This window comes from Bos mutus, chromosome 13, assembly GCF_027580195.1.
Source record: "Bos mutus isolate GX-2022 chromosome 13, NWIPB_WYAK_1.1, whole genome shotgun sequence".
NCBI lineage: Eukaryota > Metazoa > Chordata > Mammalia > Artiodactyla > Bovidae > Bos > Bos mutus.
In genome coordinates this window covers 17,725,160-17,748,510 of record NC_091629.1, presented here as the reverse complement: position 1 = coordinate 17,748,510, position 23,351 = coordinate 17,725,160, and the positions used below count along the sequence as shown (strand labels likewise).

The 23,351-nt window shown below is 50.0% G+C and overlaps 1 protein-coding gene across 5 annotated transcripts in view; it reads right to left on the bottom strand.

Moving 5' to 3' along the window:
- The window catches only part of NFATC2 (nuclear factor of activated T cells 2), a 160,424-nt gene that overhangs the window by 107,119 nt on the left and 29,954 nt on the right, over window positions 1-23,351 (bottom strand). For 3 of the 5 annotated variants that reach the window (XM_070381031.1, XM_070381030.1, XM_070381029.1), the window contains exons 2-3: window positions 15,325-16,333; window positions 11,050-11,221 (exon numbers count right to left, since the gene is read on the bottom strand). In XM_070381031.1, coding sequence (XP_070237132.1) covers window positions 11,050-11,221; window positions 15,325-16,333 — 1,181 coding nt within the window. The remainder of the gene's footprint in view (window positions 1-11,049; window positions 11,222-15,324; window positions 16,334-23,351) is intronic. The other 2 variants (XM_070381032.1, XM_070381033.1) reach the window with 1 other exon arrangement.

Here is a 23,351-nt window from a genome sequence, read left to right as displayed (position 1 = left end):
CAACGCGCCGTGAGGGACCTGAGACCCCAGCGGTCAGCTGATCCTTGTTCACAGACATGGTAACTAGTGTGATGAGAACAACTCAGGGTGGGCAGGAACCCAGGTGCGGGGAAGGGTGACGGGCAGCACGAGACTAAGCACCCTAGCAAGGGGAAGTCTGTCTTGATGTTCAAATAGAGGGGATTTATTTCCTGATTCTTTTTCCCCCAAATACCTAGGCAACAACAGAAGCCCTTAGGAGCAAGCTGGAAAATTATCTAAGGATCATCTACGATTCCTAAGGGGGCAGGCTTTGGAGCTGGAGCCTCTAGGCTCAGGTCGAGGCTGACCCACTTCCTTAACCTCTCCGTGCCCTCGGGTGTTTCCGGAAATCATGGCAGCATGGCATCCACTCACACACGGAAGGCACGCAAAGCAGCTCAACCTTAGCTATTTTCCCCGGAAATCATGAAAATAAACACAGACTCAGTAAAGGAAGGGGGCAGGGCAGAAGCTGGGTGCCATGAGCTTACGTGTGCAAGCGTGGGGAAAACACCAAAGCAAGGAGATTCGTTCTCTCCAGGTGACAAGGGGGCTGTCTGCTTCCTGTTTTATATACTTTTCAAATGCTGAATACATACTAAGATAAGAAAAATAGAACAAAAATCACATATATATGATCACACATTACACATACCTGATGCACATAAACACACACATATACATACAGTATATGTGTGTTTATACATTTATATTAAAATATTACATATATGTACACACACACACACTTTTCCAAACCTGAGTCAGAATGTTCAGAATCAGCCAAAAGCAGTGAGCCTGAGGACCACACACAGCAGGGGAAACAGTTTGGCCAAGGAGCCCTACAGGTATGCTTTTAAATTCAGCTCCAGGGCTTCCGTGGTGGTCCAGTGGTTAAGAATCCACCTGCCAGCGCAGGGGACTCAGGTTCGATCCCTGGTCTAGTCAGATGCCACATGCCACGGGGCAACTAAGCCTGTGCCACAACCACTGAGCCTGCGTGCCCTAGAACCTGTGCGCGGCAACGAGAGAAGCCCCTTAGTGAGAAGTCCACGCCCCACAAGTAGACAGGGGCCCCTGCTCACTGCAACCGGAGAAAGCCCACACACCGCAACCAAGACCCAGCACCGCCACAGATAAACTTCAGTATAAATTCAGCCCCGCCACGCCTCAGCTACGCAACCCTGAGCGAGTCCTCTGACCTCACCCAAGGCACCTGCCAGCAAATGATGGGCACACGTGTCATCGTATCATCAGTATTGCGTTCGTGTCCACCCCAGCGCCAGGGTGACAGCATGAAACCAGACTTCCACACGGGAAAAAAAGGCTCCCTTCTTTATCCTAACAGGATGGTCCAGAGGAAGACAAATAACAACAGGGATCAGGGATGCTGCACACACGGGGAGCGCTTGGTGCACGCCAGGCCCCGTCCTATGCGTTTTCCCATTTTAAGTCATTTATCTTTGCAAAAGCCCTAGGAAGTAGGCATTGGTATCGCCCTCTCTGCTAAGGGGTGTGACCTTGAGCCTCAGTTTCCTCATCTGTAAATGGGGTTAATAGTGCCTCCTGCAGGTGGCACACAGGGGAAGCTTGGTCAGAGTCACTAGTGACCGTCTGCTCCCTGGGGAAGGCACTCAGAGCCCCCGAGCTTTGCTCACAAAGCAGGGACAGCATGCCTGCCTGAGCCCCTCCATGCGATGCGCCTGTCACACAGTAAGCGCTCAATAAACAGACACGATTATGGGCAGAACCAGCCCACAGTTCTGGGAGGCTCGAACAGGCAGCCCTAACCTCCACGCTGTCTCCCAGGATTCAGAGGATGGTTCTTCTCAGTGCGGGTTCTGCCTGTACACCTCTTGTGTCCACGTCAGAGCCACCACTCACCGGCTGGGTGACATCAGCCAAGTCTACCCTCTCTGTGTCCCAGTGCCCTTGTCTGTAAAACGAGTCATCCTACCACCCACACTCCACTGCGTGGCTACAAAGATTTAAGCAGCTCACTCGAAGGAGAGTCCTCAGAAGATGCTGAGCACACGTAGCCGCTATTGTTCAATCCCCGCGCCTGGCCCTTGACAGGGACCCACGGATTTGTTTATGAACAAGTGAAGCTTCCTCTGTATGTTCCCACTGGTTGCCAGACGCACTGCGAGCACTGTTCTCTTTCTGGAACAGCTCTTCCTTCAAGATACTAGAGCCTCCGTTCTCTGCTTACCCTGGGGGCGAGGGGTGGGCGAGGTCTGGTGCTCACCCATGAGCACCTATGGTCATTTCCATTGTCCCGTGAGCACCTCATGCTTCCCTCGGTGTTTCCGGTGTGCAGTCAGGCGAGCACACTGCACCATCCAACCCCGCGCCGCCCCGCCCCTCCACCCGTGCAGGCCCCGCCCCCAGTGCAGGCCCCGCCCCCTTGCAGGCCCCGCCCCCAGGATCCTCTGTGCCCCGCCCCGCCACGGCTCACCTTGAAGGCCAGCCCCTGTCTCCCTGCTTTCGCAAGGCCTACATGAGCACTCCAGCCCCAGCCAAGATCACCCAGGGGGGCTACATCTGGCCCATAGATACACTTGGTTTGGTCTGTACTCTTTTATTTAAAAAAATTCTTTTTTTTAATTAGTGGCCAGTGTTACAATCAAAAGACTGATATGTAGACAAAGGCAGGGCAGTAAGGACGGCTCCTCCTAAAGCTGGCCTCGGCATCCCCACCCCAGCCCAGCCCACCCTCACCTTTAAAGGAAAAGGCCGGGTCAAGCCAGCCCCAGACGGTCGCCCCCTCTGAAAACAGGAGCATCACAGTGGCGAGGGCAGGCCTGCTCAACCCTCGGGACTCCAGCCTTCCCCAAGACTGCGGCCACACCGTGCCTCCAGCCTGTGACCCGTGTCTCAAAAAAAAAAAATCTGATTAGCCTGAACACAGCGAGAACCCGACCACCTCTCAGGCTTCCCATCCCTCAGTGCCAGTCCCTGTGTCGCCCAGACCATGAGAGCCTCCCGCGTCTCGCTGCTTCTCTCCCAGCCCCCCGGAAGGCAGTCCTCAGATGCAGCCAGAGGGATCCCGCAGAGACCCGGTGTTCCCGGCCCCCACCTTCCGGCACGTGAGTCTGCAGAGCCCAAGGCCCGAGTCTGCGCATCCTCTGGGACCCGCCCTCTACTCGCAGGTCCTGACTCAGCCTGCCCTCCCCACGCAGGCCTCCTCTCTGTCCCCAGGCCGCACCCAGCGTGGCCCTGGCCCCCCGGAGCGCTCATCCCCAGAAACGTGCACCTTCCGGTCTCCGGGCTCAGATGCTAGCTTCTCAGGAAGGCCTATCCGACCATGCCCACTTCCCCTCCCCCACCCCGGCAGGTTTTCCCACAGCACTTATCACCTTCCAACACACTATTGAATTTTCCTATTTATTAGATGTATTGTTTATCTCACTGCAGCCAGAAAAGTCAACGCCATGGGGGCAGGAATTTGTCTCTGTTTCGGTCACGGCTGTACTCCCAGTGCCTGGAACGGGGCCGGGCACCTGGTAGGTGCCTAGTGATGAACTCCGAGCCAAGGAAGGAGCAAGATGAGCCCCCGGTGATCGGCGCACACGCCCCTCCCCTGAAGCTGGAGCGTCGTTCCCTCTCCCTTCCTTCCCCAGAAGGTCTGATGGAACCTCTGTCACGCAAACGCAGCAGCCCTGATCGAGACCAATTAGCCTCAGCAAATCCCGCTTCCGTTTCCCCAGCCAGCCTCACCGAGCACAGGGTTTTATGAGTCGACAGAAGCCAACACGCCCAGCCGATTGCCAGAGAAGTGAGGCTCCTTGTCACGACTCCAGTTTCGCCTGGTAAGGAGGAAACCCCATCTGGCTTCTTTCTCCCCTGTCTCAGATGTAATTTAAAGTGAGTCGCAGCAAGGACAAAAGCCCAAATCCAACAGGATGAAAATCACTGTCCTGTCATCTGTTTTATGAGAGGAAAGCTCAGGGACTTGACTGGCCTCCTCTGGGCTGGGAAGGTGGCAACTGGGACAGGTGCGGCTGGCCTCCGGGTTTTCTCCCTGCGAAGCTCGGTCCTGCTACCCAGGACGAAGCTGAGATCAGGTTTCTGCATCTGCCAGGAATTTCTCCTAAAGGAGCTGCCCATGTTGTTTCCAGATGTCTGAACATCTGTTGGAAAGAATCAGGAGTATTGTCTTTGGAGGTGTGTAGTGTGCTTAAACAGCCTCGGATTTTGATTACTTTCTAACAAAAAGGATGGCTTTCCAATCCTTCTTTCAGTTGAAGACACGTCCCAGAGAGTGGTGAAAATAACATTTATCAAAAGCCCCCACACAAGGATGGACGAAGAAACTGAGTGTCCTCTAGGGGAATTTCTAATGCAGGATTAAGGTGAAAGGGTCTGGAAGCAGGCAGGAAAAGGGTTAAGTGACAATGGAATTATACAGGCAGCTCTCAACTGGGGTATTATGAGCTCCCATCAGCTAAAGAGCCAGGGAAACACTTAAAGCCCAACCTTACAAAGCTGCCTTTGAATGCCAGTTTTGTCCACCCAAGGACCACTGCTTCCTGCCCTGAAATAGAACGAGGAAATGATGGCCAGGTTCCACCAAAAGGCATGTGGCTCTTTCGAGGTGAATTGAGTGGTTCCCTTTCTCTGATCCCTACAGGTCAAAGTCAGGTCAAAGAGCTAAGATACCCAGACTCCTCAGAAAGAACCATAGCCTATTCTTTCCTCAGAAAGAACCAAAAATCGGCTCTAGTTCCATGGGATTTAGAGCTTTCTAGGTGAAACTTCCTGGAGAAGGCAATGGCAACCCACTCCAGTACTCTTGCCTGGAAAATCCCATGGACTGAGGAGCCTGGTGGGCTGCAGTCCATGGGGTCGCCAAGAGTCGGACACGACTGAGTGACTTCACTTTCACTTTTCATTTTCACGCATTGGAGAAGGAAATGGCAACCCACTCCAGTGTTCTTGTCTGGAGAATCCCAGGGACGGTGGGCTGCCGTCTCTGGGGTCGCACAGAGTCAGACACAACTGAAGCGACTTAGCAGCAGCAGCAGGTGAAACTTCCAGGTTCATACACCCAACCACAGACCTGCCATCATTGCCTGGATGCCTCGCAAGCCCTTCCTAATTCCCTCACCCCACAATGAACTTGTAATCTTCCCCTAAGAAAATGACTTTCACCCCAAGTCTTCCGGAGTGGCAGATGATACTTCCCCTCTACCCACAGCCAAGCCAGCACTGAGTCCTGAACCTCACACCATGGAACCCATTCTCTCCCCTCCCAATGCCACCTCCCCATCCTCACCACCTTGGCCTTCCACCTGGCACTGCCATAGCCTGTCAAATTCGCCTCCCTGCTTCCTCCCTTAGAGGAACCCACTCCTTAGAGGGAAGCCCAAGTGATCCCAAAGTATTCAATCAGAATCACCTTCCTTCCCTGCTCAAAACTCGCCATTCCCTTCCCCTTGCCCTGAAATAAAACCCTAGTTCCTCATCTTGGCTTATGAGTCCTGCCCACCATCACCCTCCAGGCTAGTCAAGTGATGCTGGCCTTCCTTCGGGTCCTCACACGTTCTTCTCTGCCTCAGGACCTTTGCATGTGCTGTGTCCTGTACACGGAACACTCCCCCTCCGCCACCACACCAAGAGAGACAGAGAGGATGGGCAATACTCCTCTCTTTGCTGGCTCAATCACCTGCTCCAGGCCCCAGGTGATAAGTCACCTCCATAGAGAGATCCTCCGTCTAATGCAGATCATCCAAGTAGTGGTTGCTTGGCACAGCTCGTTCTGTCTCAGCAGTCACCCCCAACTTTCACATCCAGCAGATGAACTCCCAATCAGCTGTCAGTCTACCTTGGAGTCCAGGTATAATCCCAGATGGCCTCATCTGGCCTGCCTGACCCACACACATCTCAGCAACAGTCACACCAAACCATCTTGGTCTGCTTGGCACATCCTGCCCACCCCCTGGAGTTCCACCAGGGCACAGACCTCATCCATCTCACACCCATCAGTACTTTACCAGTGCCTGGCGCACTGCCTGGCACACAGAAGGTCCTCGACAAAATATTCACCGAGCGAATGAGTCATGAGATCTGAAAAGCATTTAAAGTTTGGAGCAGACTTTCTTCCCAGACCAACTGACATACAAGAGAAAGAAAAGACAAAAGAAAAAAAAAAAACAGCTGAACATGGCATATGCTTAAGATTTGCAATTTTATATTTAAAGAAAGAGGAAGAAATGGTCATGTACTCATTTTATTTTCATATAAAGAGGCGCATAAAACCACTAGGCATACAGAAAAAGTGAAGGTTTATAGTGTGGCAAATAAAGAGAAGGGTGGGAGCCAGTTACTGAGAGGGAGAAGAGAGCCAGGGCACAGCACAGAAATAGACACAGATGGAGAGAGACAGAGATCAGGGGAGAAACTGGCAGGAGGTCCTAGGCAGGGTGCGAAGCAGGGCTCTTCTGGGATTGGAAGGGCAATCCTCCAGGCTTTGACAAAGGTTTCCACACCTCCTTAAAGGTTGAGAGTCCTTGTCTTCTTAAAGCCCCCTCTTCTTGTCATTTTTCAAAGAGGTTTTTTTTTTTTTAATGACTTCCTATGCTAAAACAAATCAGGGGTTAGCACATTTCATTTTGAAGAAAACCCAACCTATTCAAATGATTTAAAAAAAAAAAGGCTTCACTTTGTGTCTTTTGAGGATATGGCTATAAAATTTTTAAGTCATACACTGGGGTTTTCAAAGTAATGAACCAGAAGAGGGGCAGAGGGCCTTCCCTGGCGGCGCAGTGGCTCCACTGTGGGAGGCGGGGTGGGGCGCAAGTTTGATCCCTGGTCGGGGAACTTAGGCTCCTGAGTGTTGCATGTGCAGCCAAAAAAAAGAAGAAAAAAGATGGATCCTGGGGAGCTGCTGGAAGGAGAAGCGTGAATGCCAGGCACGGCGTAGAGGACACCTTCAGAACTGCATCTGCAGTCTACTTCCTTTTCTGGAACTTTCCATGGCCCCAGCCCTTGATGAATGGGTGAGCAGAGCCTTGCACTGCACATGGTCTGACCTATCTGGCCAAGCTAACTGGACAGTGGGTGGCACCCTTCCTAATCAGAGCCAATTAGGATCTCCCTAAAGGTCAGGATTTGGACTCCAACGAGCTGGTGAGGGACTAAAATTAAGACAGCATAGAAAATCTGACAGGCAGGAGGTGCGGGCATCTTTCCACCAGGTCTTCTCTGTCTGGTGAGAACGAGGAGGCAGGGAAAGTTGGTCTGCAGAGAGATGTGGAAGATGAGAAAAGCTGTCTAGCAGGCAAAGCCAGACACCAGAGTCCAAATTCTAAGTCCACCATTTGAGAGCTATGACCTTGAGTAAGGTCCTTGACATCTCCTTGACCTAACTCTAACTACTTCCTTGGGCTTTTCTGAGGATTAAATAAATTTAGCTTAATACAGATCTCACTTGCAAAGGGTCTGACATGAGATAAGTGCTCACTAAGTGTTAACTATTATTTGCATCATCTTGCTAAACTGTGAGTTCATGGGGGTGAGGGTTTCTGGCTGTTTCGTTCATACCATATCCCAGAATCTACAACCATGCCTGGAACAGAGCAGTGCTCCACAAAGGGTTGCTGAATAACCAGAGAGCAAAGACACCACGCAGCCCCTCGAGGACAGACACCGTGGGCACAGCCCCCCAGCTCTTCTTGTTTCTTCCCTGCTTTGCCTGCGCCAGGATGAAAGCCAAATCCTCCCTACTGGTTGACCAGGCCACCCACGCCCTCCCCCGGCCCTTCACAGTCCAGTTACGTTGGCTCCTCAAGTTCCTCTGCCGTAGTTTGCTTCCTTCTGCCCCTGGGCATTTGCACCTACTGTTCCCACCACGCATCCTCAGCCCTGGTCTCGTCGTCAAGGAAATCTTACCAGGGAAACCTTCCCCTGTCTACACTGACCTCCATCTTACACGCCCAGAGCCTCGTGCACGCTTCCTTCCTGCCACTCGCCACAGTTTGCAATGTTATTGTTTGTATGATTATTTAAGTTAGCAACTTTATACCCCCAGATTGTGAGCTCCATAGAGAAGAAGACCATAGCTTCTCTCTCAGTCTTTACTGAACCTCAGCATTAAGCAGATGGCAAAGGGCAGGTGCTCAGCAGATTCCTGCAGGACGTGTCTACCTGTTGACTGGATTGACTGAGCAGAGAAATAAATCTTGGACTCGTAACTACCAGCCCAAGTTCTTCTTGAGCTGAATCTCCTGACCTGATTACATGTAACTCCAGTAGGCTCCTCATACACTCCCCCTTTGCTCACTGCCTTTCAATGAGTTTCTCTCTCGGTTACAACCAAAGGCTTTGACTCCAACATACCCTGCCACCACCTCCAGGCCAGGAGGTTCTCATCCTAGAGTAGATAAGCCTCACTTGATAACGATATGAAGATTTTCTTTTCTAAAAATCAATTTTCAAGCATGATGGAGCAAATAATATGAGACCAGCCCTACCATCATAATCTATAAAATATGACAACAGTTGGTAAGTCCACTGCTTTCAGGGCGGGGGGTTGGTTAGAAGAGAACAGGCACACGGATATTTGAGGCTGAGCCCCTTCGCCGTCCACCTAAAAATACCACAACACTGTTAATTGGCCACATTCCAATATAAAATAAAAAGTTAAAACAATGCTGAATATATTTGAGATCGGAGGTCATGAAAGGATAAAGACGGATGTGCCTTTTCAACCCAGGAAAAAATAAGCCAACTGCTTTCAGGCATTAGACAGCAGGCAGCATACGACTGTGCTCCGTGAGGGAAAGGAGACACGCGAGGTGAACCCATGTCCCCTGCAGCCCCCCGCCTGGGGACACTCTCCCTCCCACATGCAGAGCGTGGAGTTCAAACAGAACACAGAGGTCCTGCTGAGCAAGGGGTGGGGGCAGGGTTCCGAGTCCCAGGCTGTGGAAGCAGCTAGATTCTGTGAGTAAAGCATCAGAGAGGGGGAAGGGGCTAGGGGGGTTCCCCAAGTCCGTGAGCAAGGGCTGGGCTGAGTAATCACAGGGGCAATGTGCAGGGTTTATCAGAAAGAGGCAGCTATAGGGTAAAAAGGGAAACAGAGAAGCTGGAGGTTCAGCGGAGCTGGAATATCAGAATTCTAGCCCATCAGAGAGGAGTGACCTCCCCAAAAGGCATCCGAAAAGACCAGGCCTTAAGAATGAGGTCATGCCTTGGAGTAAAGCCTACTTTGGACCCACCCTTACACAGTCTAAAACCAAGTCTGCGACACCCTGGCCGTCCAGAGGTGGAGAATCTGCCTTTCAACGAAGAAGACACAGGCTCCACCCCTGGTCTGGGCAGACCCCGCATGCCTTGGGGCAATTAGCCCATCCCACAGCTGCTGAGCCCACACTCGAGAGCCCTGGAGCCCCAACTCCTGGGCCCTCACGCCTCACCTAATGCAACCCACACGCCAGGGAACCCACGCTCCGCCACAAGAGAAGCAACGAGACACCCGAGCACTGCAACTCGAGAGTAGCCTCCGCTCTCTGCAACTGGAGAAAAAAGCCCGCATGCAGCAACGAAGGCCCAGTGTAGCCAAAAATAGATAAATAAACAAAAATTTTAAGTAAAAATTTAAAACCAAGCCTCAATTAGATCCACAAAAGAAGGACTTTACTGGCTAACCCTATGAAGTTGAAGGGTACGGGGAACACCTCGGGCTTTGCACAGGTCCCCCGTAACAAAGAGTAAAATCAAACCCATGAAAGTTCAAAGTGACTAGTCAGAAACTGAACTACCTTAAGAGGAAGACAATAAAACCAAGAGTCTCTACAATGCCCAGCGCACATCCCCGTCCCAGTATCAGCACACAGCCAGCAATTACTAGACGTGCAAAGAAAGAGGAAAACGTGCCGTGCGGTAAACGAAAAGCAATGAATAGAAACAAATCCACCCAAACTTGTGATGTTAGATTTAGAAAAAACAATTACCAGGGTTTAGAAGTTCCGACTAGTATCACTAAAGTCCTTAACCAGGTACACACTCAAAGCGATCTGTGGACATTTTAGGGCTTAAGGTCTGTATGTTTGGTTTTCGTCTGAATTGTGCTCATGTCACACAGCTTCAGCAGATGCTCAAGAATCTGCATTTTTAACAACTACTCTCAGAGGTTCTGATGCACCATCAGATTCTTATCATAGAATATTTTGATAAGTATTTTGCCTTCACTTTATACTTTGCCCTCACTTTATACTTTTAAATACTTTGCCTTCACTTTAAGGCAAATTAAAAAAAAAGTTAAATTAATTTAAATATATTAAAGGGCTGGTTAATTGAGTTAGCAGGTAAGCACCAGTCATCAGTTCCTGGTTAACCAGACTATACAATTAAGAATACTCTGATCATTTTGGAGGGAAAAAAAAAAATTCTCTACTTATTTTGAAAAAAATATCTGAGGTTAAATCAAAAGCCACAGACATAAAAGATAATGATTAAGGAAAAAACAGTAGGAAATGCTCTGGGTATAATGTAAAGAGAAAAAAAAAAAGTACAAGCTACTGTAACATCAAGTATATAAATGTACAGTGATAGACACTGCCATGTCTGGGAATAGAAAACAAGCAACAGGAAACATCAAAAGGCTAAATATATATATATATATTCTAGGTAGTTGGACTGTGTATAGTTTTAACTTTTTCCCACTTTTCAGTATGCTGATTTTCCTTAATGGACTCTCACCTAAAATTTAAGCACAAAATGATGGCTTCAGAAACCTTCAATCCAAACACCTCCACTAAAGCTACAGTAGTTTGTCAATCAGAAAGAGAAGGAAGAAGACAGAGCATGAATATCACTTCGATCCTTATCCAGCTCAGGAAGACTTTTTTCCTGGCTTCTGAGTGGCTTTTTTAGCGTCCGAAACTCAATCCGAGACTTCCCATCCCTTCGAGGAATAGGAAGCTGAGACACGCACCGCAGTCTAATAAGCACCAAACAGAAGCTCCGCAGCAGTGAGCGGCCCAGTGGCCCACGAGGACACGGGAGGAAGGGAACGCGAGTCCATACCTGAACGACAGGGTGGCCGCCCGTCGGGGCCTTGACAGCCCCGCGGCTGCCCTCCGTCTCGTAGTGCGCTCGGTGGTGTGGCTTGGGCTGCACCTCGATCCGCAGCTCGTAGGCGCCGGACTGGTGGGAGAGCGGCCACTCGAGCGGAGGGAGGGAGGCGGTCACTGGGATGCTGGAAGGAAGAGCAGACAGAGCGGTCACGTGCGCAGTGAGACCCCCGGTGCCCCGTTCAATAAACGTAAACGGCCCCTTCCCTGAAAACCATCCACCCGCACCCGGTAAGGTGCAGGCTGCTGGGAGGCACACGTTCCTGAGACATGATCGGCGGGGCTCTTCACGAGGTGATCTTTCTCCTCCTCTGTTTTCTCTTCCATCTTGATGAAGACGGAATGACTGACATCGCAATTTCTGAAGCTCATTTCACGACATGTTAGTTCTAGCACGTTTCTAACTGCTGCATCTTATTTTCCTCTGGGAATTTTGAAAAATATCACCTCCCACCTCTAAAGGATAGTCCTTACAGGATGGTTTGTTTCCCCCCCCCCAAAGGAGTAAGTGTGGGACAAGGAACTGTCACAGGAATCAGGGGTCCCATGGGGTCACTAACCTGCCATGTGACTTTAAGTAAGCAACTTCAACTCTTATTCTCAGTCTCCTATAACCACAGATGGACTAGATGGCATCTGAAGTGTTTTCCCAGCTCTTATTTCTATGTCTGATTATCTCAATTAAAAATAAATTTAGGAAGAGGCCTTTCCCAGTCATAGTCATTACTTCTCGGGTCAAGTATAGAACATCTAACCACAGGGAGGTGTCCGGCTTTGGCATGGATGAGCCAAACCACTGAGATTCCCTACAGTTAAATAGGAATGAAGGTCAAGAGCATGACTGGAGTTACACACCCAAGCTCCAGTCCCAGCTCCATCTCCAAATACCTGTGTGACTTTGAGCAAATACCTCCATCTCCCTAGGCCTTAGCTTCCTCAACTATGAAGTGGAGACACTGAGATCACAGAAAGAGCTTAAGCCCAATAAATGCTCAGTAAATATCAGCTATAATTATTTTTCATGTAATGTCTATTTCAAATAAATGTTACTTCCTGTTGACAATCTGTATTAATGGTATTGGTAGTGTCAGACAACCTGACTATATTATTAATGATATTGAAAGTTGTAAGATCTTTGAGGTCAAGCCATTAAGTTTAATTTTACTATAAAATCTCAACCCCATCCAGCACACACAACAGGTACTTGATGTGAGCTTGGAATTATGTCATTGAAGAGATAACTGAAGGCTTGACAGTCTATATCTAGAGCATGCACTCAGAGTCCCAGAGAATCTAAAAACATTTTCCCAAGATCACAGAGGAAGACACAGTCAAAGCTCCAATTTAAGCCTCTTGCTTCTTCCACACCTCTTCCTTATGTCTTATCTTACTAATTTATTTAAAATAGGCCCAAGGAAATATTTAATTCATGGAGTGAGTCTAGAGCAATGCCTGGTCTTCCACGAATATTCAGTGGGTGGGCGGATGAACAAATGGAAGGATAAATGAAAGACTGAACAAGCAGTTTTATTTCACGGAACCCTCGCGTGTTCAAAGTAGCTTTGAAGCTGCAAATGCATGAATTTGGGTCACTGTGTCCTGATTTTTCACATGTAGGAGGAAACATTAATCTAATCAGGATGGTCTTTCCTGCTAAGTCCAGAACTGCCAGAAGCTACTGGACTTAATTAAGCATTTGCAATGAGGCCAATTCTGTTCCTTCTCTCTTAGAGCAATTCCAAGGGGAGAGGGGAAAACCTCACACACTCCATCAGGGCTGCAGCTTAACCTGAACATACCACTCAACTCATCCTCACATCCTCACTATGCAAGCACATCTCTAGCCACTCTTTATAATGACATTGCCCCGTGAAGTTCCTCTAACCCTGAAATCTCAAGGTGTCCAAAGTGCCTTTATTTCTACCTTGGCTACAGTTCCAAGATGCCTTCAAGCTCTGCCTACAACCAAGGTGCCCTCTGTGTTATATATTCTTAGTCTCACATTCTCAATTTAAAATTGTTTAAAGTTAGCAAATTAAGGCTTATTGAAAAATCACTCCACCCCTGTATTAATCAAAAAATATAGTGAGTAGAAGATTCAATTCAATATCCCTAAGTACCAACTTCTAACTTTGTTTGCTTCTAGAACAACTGGAATACAATCTTAAGACTCAGACCACTGGAGTGAATCTGACATTCTGCACATGAACTTCAGCCCCTGTAGAGTTATCCACACTCCCTGAGATAAATATCATCATCAGACTTCTTTGAATGACCCATCCTCTCAATCTAATAGAAAACTCTTGGAAATGTCTCATGGGCTGGCACAGATTGGGCACTTGGTAGGGGCGGAAGGACTCTAACCCATCAGAACCTCTCAGATCAAGCCACGTAATAGGAAAGGGTTTCATATACAATCAAGTCTCAGATAAATGCCTCACAATCATGTCTTACATTAATGTTCCTCCTCACTCCCAATGACACAAATCATGTTTTGGAGGTCAATCCAGGAGTTGATTAGGAAGAACAAGGGGTCAGGAATCTCAAATTCTGGTTTCCAACTTGGTCATGATCTAGCTGGGTACTGACAGGAGTGTTGCTTCACCCCTCTGAGCCCCGGTTTCTCAACCTGCACCAGCTGTTGTTCTTGATTGGCTCCAGGAAACTTGAGCCTCAGAGCTCTGTGGCCAGATGGCCTTTGAAATGACCGCACATTCTGCCCACAGCTGGGAGTAGCCCCTACACAGAGGCAGTCATTGAACCCTATGAAACCCAGAAACTCCTTTTCTCACGGGACACTGACTGACCTACGATGGCATGGTGTTCTCAGAACCTGCCCTGGAGGACACGTCAGACCAGAAGCTCCGTTCAGTCCACTTTGGTCTGGGGTGCAGGGGAGTAGGGGGATTTTGACAGTTAACATTTGAAAAAAAAAAAAAGACTTGCATTTGCTAAAAGCAAATGACACTTTAAAAACCACTGGAGTAATGGTAACAGCATAAGGCTTCGATTCTTGACCTGATAAAACAGCATCTGCTCCCAATTGCTGTGCACCTCATTTTCCTTATCACTGAAATGAAGACAAATATATAAGCAAATCAGGTTTGGGGGAGAATTACCTGACATAATCCAGAGAGAGAGCATACTAGAAGCGTGCCTGGCACACAGCAAGCATCCTGGCATGCTGGTGACTACGATCGCCAGCATCGTCACTCTAACAGCTATTGGAAGCTCAGTCTCCTAGCAGCCAGCTCATCAACAAGGAAGCAACGAAGTGCTTCCTCTGCAGTGATAAGATTCCCCTGATAACAGTAACAGCTGTCTCTTTCACGAGCTCCTACTTCTGTAGGTTCTATGCTGAGTTTGATATGTATTCTCTCACCTAATCCTCAACAAGAATAAATGAGGTCCGTTCTGTTGTTATCCTCACCTCACAGGTAATGAAGCCAGGCCCAGAGAGGTGCTCAATGAGAACGAAGATTCTGATTGATTAGCAATGTCCGCCTCGGGCATAGCATCGAAAAGGTGCTCAAGGACAGAGAACCCTGCATGACTAGTGATGCCTGACCTGGGCATAGCAGGATGGCAGCGACACTCATGCCCAGGATCACACAGCCTGTGAGGGGCAGAGCCAGGACTCAGGTCCAGACTGGGAGACCCCAAGTCTGCACACTGCAGTTTGCCAAGATTTGAAGCTCCTTGAAGATTCTGGCTCCCACATTTTCAGAGGGCCTCTATATCACTGACTGCGATATCGAAACACACAGTAGATGCCTACCAACTTCAGTTCTTCTTATAGAAAGATAGTAAATTCCACGTGTTGAGGCTACCTTTGTGCTTACTAGCATGTCAGCTCCACGAAGGCAGAATCTCCATTTTGTTCACCCTTTTCTCCCCAACACCTGTTACTAGTGCCTGGCACACAGCCGGTGTTTGATAAACACTTGTTAAATAAGTGAATGAATGAACACGCCAGGTGCCTTAGGAGCAGTCACAGGCACCCTGGGACCATCCAGGAAGTCAGGTACACTTACACCCACTTTACAGACGGGAACACTGCCACTCAGAGATTCTTTTCCCCAGAGAATTTCGAGATCTGGCAGCCAAGAACAGAGAGAGAGCTAGGATTGAAAATCAGCCCAGCCCACCCCCAGTCCCATGCTCAACACCAGAAAACCTCCTCTTAAAACCGGACCGCAGAGTAAATCCCTTCCAAAGCTGGACTCACCTGCAGATAGGAATGGCCGGCACCAGCTGCTTGGGCCAGGTGGGTGGCACCAGCAAGATGGATTCGGGGGCCGAGTTCCGCCTCTCCTCCTGCTCGCAGGGGCCCAGGAACTCCACGGCCGGGTAGAGGTGGCGCGGCAGGCCAGGCTTGGGCGGGGCGGCGGACACTGGCGACGGGTCGGGGCTGGTCTTCCACATCTTGGGGGGGATCCCACAGGGCGAGTCGCCGGCGAGGCTGTTCAAGGCATCCATGAGGGCGGCAGGGCCGGCCGAGGGGGGGTACCCGGCGGGGGCGCCGTCGTCCCGGGGCTGCGGTGAGGGGCTCCGCGAGCGCTGGGGTGAGGCTGCGGGCAGCGGGGCAACCGAGGCCCCGGCGCACGAATGCCGCCGCTTGGTACCAGGCGACGAGGAGCGGGAGGCCGGACGGGGCACGGGCGAGTGGCGGCCCAGGCAGCTGTCCTCAGCGAGGCCGGTTCGAGGTGACATTATTGGCGAGGTTCTGGGGGAATAATGAGCAGGGATGTTTTGAAACTGGGGACACAGGTCGTCGGGCCCGCCGTTGTTGGGCGAGACGCAGGGCGAGGTGTAGGGGGAGAAGGTGTCGGAAATGAAGCTGGCAGAGGAGCCGCTGCTAGCGGGGCTCAAGCAAAGCGGCTCGCGGTACCCCTCGAAGCCGGGCACGGGCAGCGTGAACCTCGGGCTGGCCGCCACCCCCGGCGGGGGCGGCTGCTCGCCCAGGAGGCCAGTGTCTCTCACGCGGAAGGGCCCCCCTGCCTGTATCAGTTCGTGGGATGGAGTGATCTCGATCCGAGGGCTCAGGCCCGAAGCCCCCGGTGGCTTGGCCGGGCTCAGAAAGTTCTGGGGCCCCACCCTATCCGGCTCTCGCAGCCGGCCAGGGGGCTCGCCAGAGAGACTGGCCAGGGGGCTGTATGGCTTGAGGCCATAGTCCAGGACATCATCGGGGTAGAGTCCGGAGGGTGGGCTGGCCACCTTATGTGCACTCGGTTCTTCTGGAAAGAGAAGGAGGGAAGGAGGGGTCTTTTTAAGCCTCTAAAACACAAGTCCTGATGCACAACAATCACAGGTTGGGTTTTGCCTCCTGTTTTCTTTTTTTTTAATCCCCACTGCGCCAAACCCCAAAGCTAGAACCTCCTTCTCTCACAGAAGGAAATTGAGGTGACTTGATCCCAGATTCCCTGAACAGAGACCAAAGCGGGGAGGATTTAGCACAGGAGCACAGCTGGCCCGAGCCATGCAGCCTCAGCCAGAGACCTGGAAGGCTGGCCGCCCGAAGGCTTCCAAACTTCTGTCCCTTAGAGGAGGTGCCCTTTTATTTCACAATTCGGTTCACACCATCATACTCACTGGCAACTAAACAAAAGCTTCCCCAAACAATACTTACCCCATGCACTCTTATCTATCCTCCTGTCTGGGGTTACTTTGTTTAAATGCTGGTCATAACTCATTAAACAGATTTCCTGTCCCATCGGTGGGTCCTGACCCACAGTTCGAAAAACACCGACCGAGGCCATCTGATCATCCTACCCTTGTGATACAGTGACAGGAATGCAAGGGGGTGGCCACACCAGCTCTGGAGGCCGTGGAGCCCTCTCCAGGCTCAAATCCTAGATGTTTGTGCCCACGTGTAAAAAGCGGCTTCATTTCCAGCCCAGACTCTCGAGCCGTGTCTCATCTCATGCCATTTTACAGATGAGGAAACTGAGGTCCAGGGAGGGGAAGGGAGTCACCCAAATACAGAACGAACAGGACTGGAAATTCCACAGATGAGCTAGCTATTCGGCCCCCAAAAGACAGCTATAACTACAGAGCTCCCAAACTAGTAAAATCAGTGGATACAAAGTGATCCGATTTTTTCTTTAATGGTGGCTGCCTAACTCAGGTTTCTGCTGCCATCTCGAAAGAAGCCACGGCTGGAGGGTAAATTAGTGAGGGAACTACTGTTTGTTCCACCACCCCATCCTGCCCCTCCTTCAAGCTCCCAGAGTCAACGGAGACCCCCACCACCACCACCACACACACACACCCTCTCTTGCTGCTCAGGGCAGCCTCTACTCTTCTCTCATGCCCTTAAGTCCAATCCATCAGCTAAGTCTGACTCCTCTATTAAAAGAGAAACAAATTAACTATCGTGCCGCCCCCTCCCACCACCCTCTCCCACTGAGCCAGTTGCTCCCTCCCTGGTCTCCCCATTTTTACACTCGCCCCCTCTGGTCCGCTCTCCAAGCAGCCGTCTATTGAAATGTCCACTGTAAAGTGAAATCCAGCTTAAAGGCTGTCCCCGAGATGTCCCCAGGCCAGCCCTCAGCACGGGCTGGCCCCAGCCTGTCTCCCCACCCACCTCTCCCCACTCTCCCCAGGCTCACCCAGCACCAGCCCTGCTGACTTTGTCCCCCATTCTTCAAGCAGCTCCTGCTGTGGAGTTCCCTCTCCCTGAACTCTCCCCAGCCTCCACCTGGCTGCTGCCCTTCACCCGCCTGCTCAGTCCGCAGCTCCTGTGACCGGCCCATCAAAAAGATCATTCCCAACCCCGTTTCCCAGCCACCTTTTCTCCACTAACCCGTTAGCAGCTCATGTCACATCAGATATCTGTTTAGAGAATCGCATCCTGCTAAGGGGCAGGCGAACTCCAGTCCATGGACAGAAGCTGGTTGTGTGTGTCCATAAAGCTTTATTGGAACAAAGCTGCCCCTTTGTTCACGCAGAGCCTGTGGCTGGCTTTTGCTCTGTAACAGCAGGATTGGTGGCTGTAACGGGGATGCCCCTCCTCCTCTGTGCCCCTTTTGGGCTGGCCACCCTGGAGGAAGTGCTATCTGGTTTAGCTGAGCTCATCTTACAGGGTTCGGGTGGTGCCCCTCCTCAGGTGGGAGCCCAGAAATGACTTTCCATAGCTCCCGGGGTAAGGATAACCTCAACTAGGCCGGCCAGGCGGAGCCTCTGCCTGCCTCTCCAGCCTCTCCTCTCTGGACTCTGGCCACGCTGGCTGTTCTTCTCAAAAAGTGCCAAGCTCTTTTCTGCCTCAGGACCTTTGCACTTGCTGTTCCCTTGGCTCAACAGCTCCTTGCCCAACTCCATCCAGCCCTCTTTCTCTCGGTAACTAAGGCCGCTCCTTCAGTGGAGTTTTGCTAAAGTGTCACACACCCCCGAAAGTCTTTCTGACCTTCTTGACGAGATCAGACCCCACGCACATGTCCCTGCTCTGCTCCACTGCACTCCTCACAATTCTAATTCAGTAATTCTCCAGTTACTTGTTTATATTTTCAGCCTCTCCCCAGCTCCCAGCCCCCACTGGACCCCTAACGCCTGGACAGGATCGCCCACAAAGCAGGCCCTCCAAAAATACTGTCAGTCTGCTGAATAAAGCACGAAATATTTAAACTGCTACTCAAAGATGCTAACATCCAAACCAAAAGGTAGACAGACAGAACCTCAAGAGGGGGTGATTGGGTAGTATCAAAACTCCAAACATGCACACTTGAAACCACGCAATGGCACTTTCAGAAATCTCTCCTGCAGGTACACTCCTGTGTGCAATGTGATGTGTTTATAAGTTTAATTAGTCCAGCCCTGTTCTTAATCCCCCCAAACTGGAAGTAACCTTCTATCCATTGGCTGGGGATGGGTTAAATTCTGTCATTCATACAGAGAGATATAATGCAGCTATAAAAGGGTGGAAAAGGTTCCTTTTGCATTGATATATAATAACCACCAGATAGTGTTATGGCACCCCACTCCAGTGCTCTTGCCTGGAAGATCCCATGGACTGAGGAGCCTGGTGGGCTGCAGTCCATGGGGTTGCTGGGGGTCAGACACGACTCAGCGACTTCACTTTCACTTTTCACTTTCATGCATTGGAGAAGGAAATGGCAACCCACTCCAGTGTTCTTGCCTGGAGAATCCCAGGGACCGGGGAGCCTGGAGGGCTGCCGTCTGTGGGGTCGCACAGAGTCGGACACGACTGAAGTGACTTAGCAGCAGCAGCAGTGTTAAAGATGCACACAGTATGCATAAGACAGAAACAGAGGGGGAGTGTGTACACACACACACACACACACACACACAATGCTGATGGGTGCGTAGGGTTTTCTCTGCAAGTCTCAGGTAACAGGGACCTCCTCCAAGGAGAAGAACTAAGTATTAATAACGAGGAGCAGAGGCAGAAAGGAGAGTCCGATTTCTGTATTATGTTGAGAGTAGAAATACAATTTTCAAAAGACATGTTTTTATTTTATTTCGTTCCAAGGGGAGCAGGGTGACATGAGATGGTCTCGAGTAGTGACACCTGGTTTGGAAAGCAGGGGCCTGAGTTCCAGTCCTTGTCTGCCACTGACTAGCCATGTGACCTTGGAAAAGTCCCCCACCATCTCTAGGTCTCGACCTCCTCGTTTGGAACAGGACAATATTAAACCCAGTCTGTCTCCTTGGCTGCTTCTGGCTCTGAAATCTTTTCATTTTTTCTAGCTAGAGTCTGTAGGGTCTAAGGTTCTCGTAAAGCTGCACTTCATTATCAACTTGCATTTGGGCCTGCAAACACACACACACACACACACACACACACACACACACCCTTCCTGAGGGGTAAGAGAGCATAGATTTTTAATCTAGGAGGAGATCCAGGTCAAATCCATGTTTGACAACAGTCTGCAAAAGAAAACACAGAAAGCCTCTTAGCAAAAATTCCAGCCTTATCAGAAAAACCGAGCTACCTCTTAGCAGAAACACCCTCCTCGGGCTGATGTGAAAGTCACAGAAAACTTAAAAACACACATCACTCACACTCTTGGGCAGCAATGAAAAACAGAAAGGCCAGTGTCTGCTGAGCAAAAGCACTTAAAGCATTTACATTGGTTTTAATTAATCCAAGCAGCAGAGCGTCTTTTTCTTTTCTCTCCCCAGGATTTTGAAAGTTTACGCACAAGCAAGGAATATGGGGGTAATTTATAATTATTTAATTCTCAGTTTCCTGGGCATTTGACAGTAATTCTCACAGACAAAAGGCTCATCGTTCAGCTATTTCTTTAAGTAGCTAGGGCTCTTCACTGTGTCTCTGTAAACAGCTGCCACCCTTGCAGACAGCTCCCTTGCAGCCCGCGCCGTGCCCACGCAGCCCTGGGCCAAGTTTGTTTCATGTCAGAAGCACCCGATTCTCTCAGAAGGGTTTCCAAAGAGCTTGCTTTTCTTACCACTTGCATGATCTTTGCTATATTCATGTACCACCAGTGAATATTATTTACTTAATATTTCTATTTAAATTCATTCGCATATGACTTTTTTTTTAAGGAAACTTTACACTGCTGCCACAAATGGAAAATCAGTGTCACCTCCATAAATAGAAGGGAGGGTAAAAATACAATCCAAATAAAAGTTACTAAATTCAAGCGAGACACTGTTGCTAGCCCAAGGCTTCCAGCCTCAGGCCCACTGTTTTTTCCTCCTCGATGCTCATTTTTTGTAAGTAAGGCATCATTTCTATATACGGATTTTGAGTGTAGAGTTCAATGAGTTTTGCCCAATGTTCCATGCACTGGTAGCCATCACCATAATCAAGATGTAGGACATTACCACGACCCCAGAAAGTCTACATTTTTTCCAAAGCTGGAAGTGGGAGGAGGAAATGGCAAACGTCAGGAAAGAAAGGCGTTAAAGATACACTGACACCTCACTCCTTCTAAGGAGATTAGAGGGAAGCAGCTTTGCCAAGAGGATGGCCCTCTTATGTAATGTGCCCATGGAGAGCATAAAACCACCCCACGTGCCGTGGGAGGCACCTGGCCCACACTCCACACATCAGTGTTCAGAAAGAGACAGAGGATGGAGCAGAGATGGGGGATTCAGAGGTTGTTGCTCTAGGTCCTCTGTGCCTCCATGCCTTTGCATGTGCTACTCCCATAGCTCAGAACACCCTTCCATACCTCCTGTCCTCACTTCTCCTAGGAAGCCACTATTTGTTCATTAAGATTTCACTTGGGCCACCTCCTCCTGAAAGCCCTCCCTGATTTTCCCTAGGCTGGCTCAGACACTAGACTCTGCAGTGTTGCCAGAACAGAGTCATGTAGGGAAGTCTATCAAGTTCAGATTCACTTCTCTGTCTCCCTACTAGACTGTGAGCTTTCTGAAGACAGGTTAAGGTCAATGATAATAACAGTAATAAGAACAGCAGCAGCAGCAGCTAATTTATTGAGAATTTATATGGCAGGCTCTGATATAAGTACATTACAAGTAGTCCATTCCTTAATTCCCACAACCTATGAGATGGGCGCTGTTTACTCCCCTTTTACAGATAAGATAACTGAGGTTCAAACAGGTGAATTAACTTGCCTGAGGTCATGCAACTTGAACCCAGCAGACCTGAGACTAGGGATTCTCAACCTCAGGACTACTTACATTTAAGTGAAGTGAAAGTCGCTCAGTCGTGTCCGACTCTTTGCAACCCCATGGACTATACAATCCCTGGACTTCTCCAGGCTAGAATATTGACATTTGGGGCTAGAAAATTCCTTGCTGTGGAGGCTCTGGGATGTTTAGCAGCACACTGGCCTCCGCCCACCAGACGTCCGTAGCATCCCCAGTCCTTGCTCAGTTTGAACAAGCAGAAGCATCCCAGGCTTGCCAAACTTCTCCTGCCAGGCAGAATCGCCTCCAGCTGGGAACCCCTGCTCCAGGCCCGACTGCTCCGGGGCCTCCCCCCGGGGCCTGCACATGGCCAAGGCCCCAAACACTGCTGGGAACATCAGCCCATGAGTCACACCTGAACTGACTCAGAAATGAGACGTCGGCTCCCTGTGAGCCCTGGAAGGTAAACCGCTTCTGCAACAGACATCTGAGAGGCCACATCACCACCGTCCTCCCTATCCCATCAGGCTCTCAGGGGCTCACCCCACATCCAGGCCCTAAGAACGTTTGGGGAGACTTCTGGCCACTCTCTGGAACCGGAAGACAAGAAGGCCGCGGCGGCCACTCTAGCCCCACCGCAGCAGGGCGTCTGCATGGAGATCCGGGTCTCGGTCCATACACGGTGTTTGAGGCCCCCGTTGCACAGCCTTGCACCCCGGCTGTGTGACCTGGGGTCCTCTGAGTCCTCATGCATAATACGGGGCGGAGGTTGGTGACAATACCCACCTGACACTTCATCTCACGCACACGAAATCCAAAACACACAAAATAAACACTCGATAAATAAGGCCTTTTGGGATGTTAGTATCATTATTATGGAAAGAATTATCATTTAAGTTGAAAATTCTACCCTCTCTCTGCTTTCATTTGGCTTCCCTGGTGACTCAGATGGTAAAGAATCTGCCCGCAATGCAGGAGATCTGGTTTGATCCCTGGGTCAGGAAGATCCTCTGGAGAAGGGAATTGCCACCCACTCCTGTATCCTGGCGAATTCCATGGACAGAGCATGGGCTACAGTCCCTGGGGTCACAAAGAGTCAGACAGGACTGAGTGACTAACACTTTCTGTTTTCATTCCCTTATTTTACAACTTAAAGTGTGACACACACCGGCCCCCCCACCCCACCACCAGGGACTTCTTTTAAAAAAGAAAAAGGGAAGAAACCTTTATAAAAATAAAATGGATCGGTCAGCACTTTGGATTCTCTTTTTCTGCTAGCCTTCAGAAAATATGTGGAGTAGGTAAAGAATGCCTCCGACACTCATTTCGTTCCATGCTTTGTCCTTCCTCTGGGCTACCTGGGAGCTGATCAACTAACTCTCACTAAAGTTCAATGGACATGAGTCTGAGCAATTTCCAGGAGATGGTGAAGGACAGGGAGGCCTGGTGTGCTACAGTCCATGGGGCTGCAAAGAGTCGGACGTAACTGAGCGACTGAAGAACAAAGGTAACCGCAACAACAAAAGTGACTGTGACACGTCTCCACCTTTTACTCCACACCAAGAAGCACTCTGTATGTATTTAACATTCACTAGCATTTGTCTTGGGAGAAGGCAATGGCACCCCACTCCAGTACTGTTGCCCGGAAAATCGCGTGGATGGAGGAGCCTGGTAGGC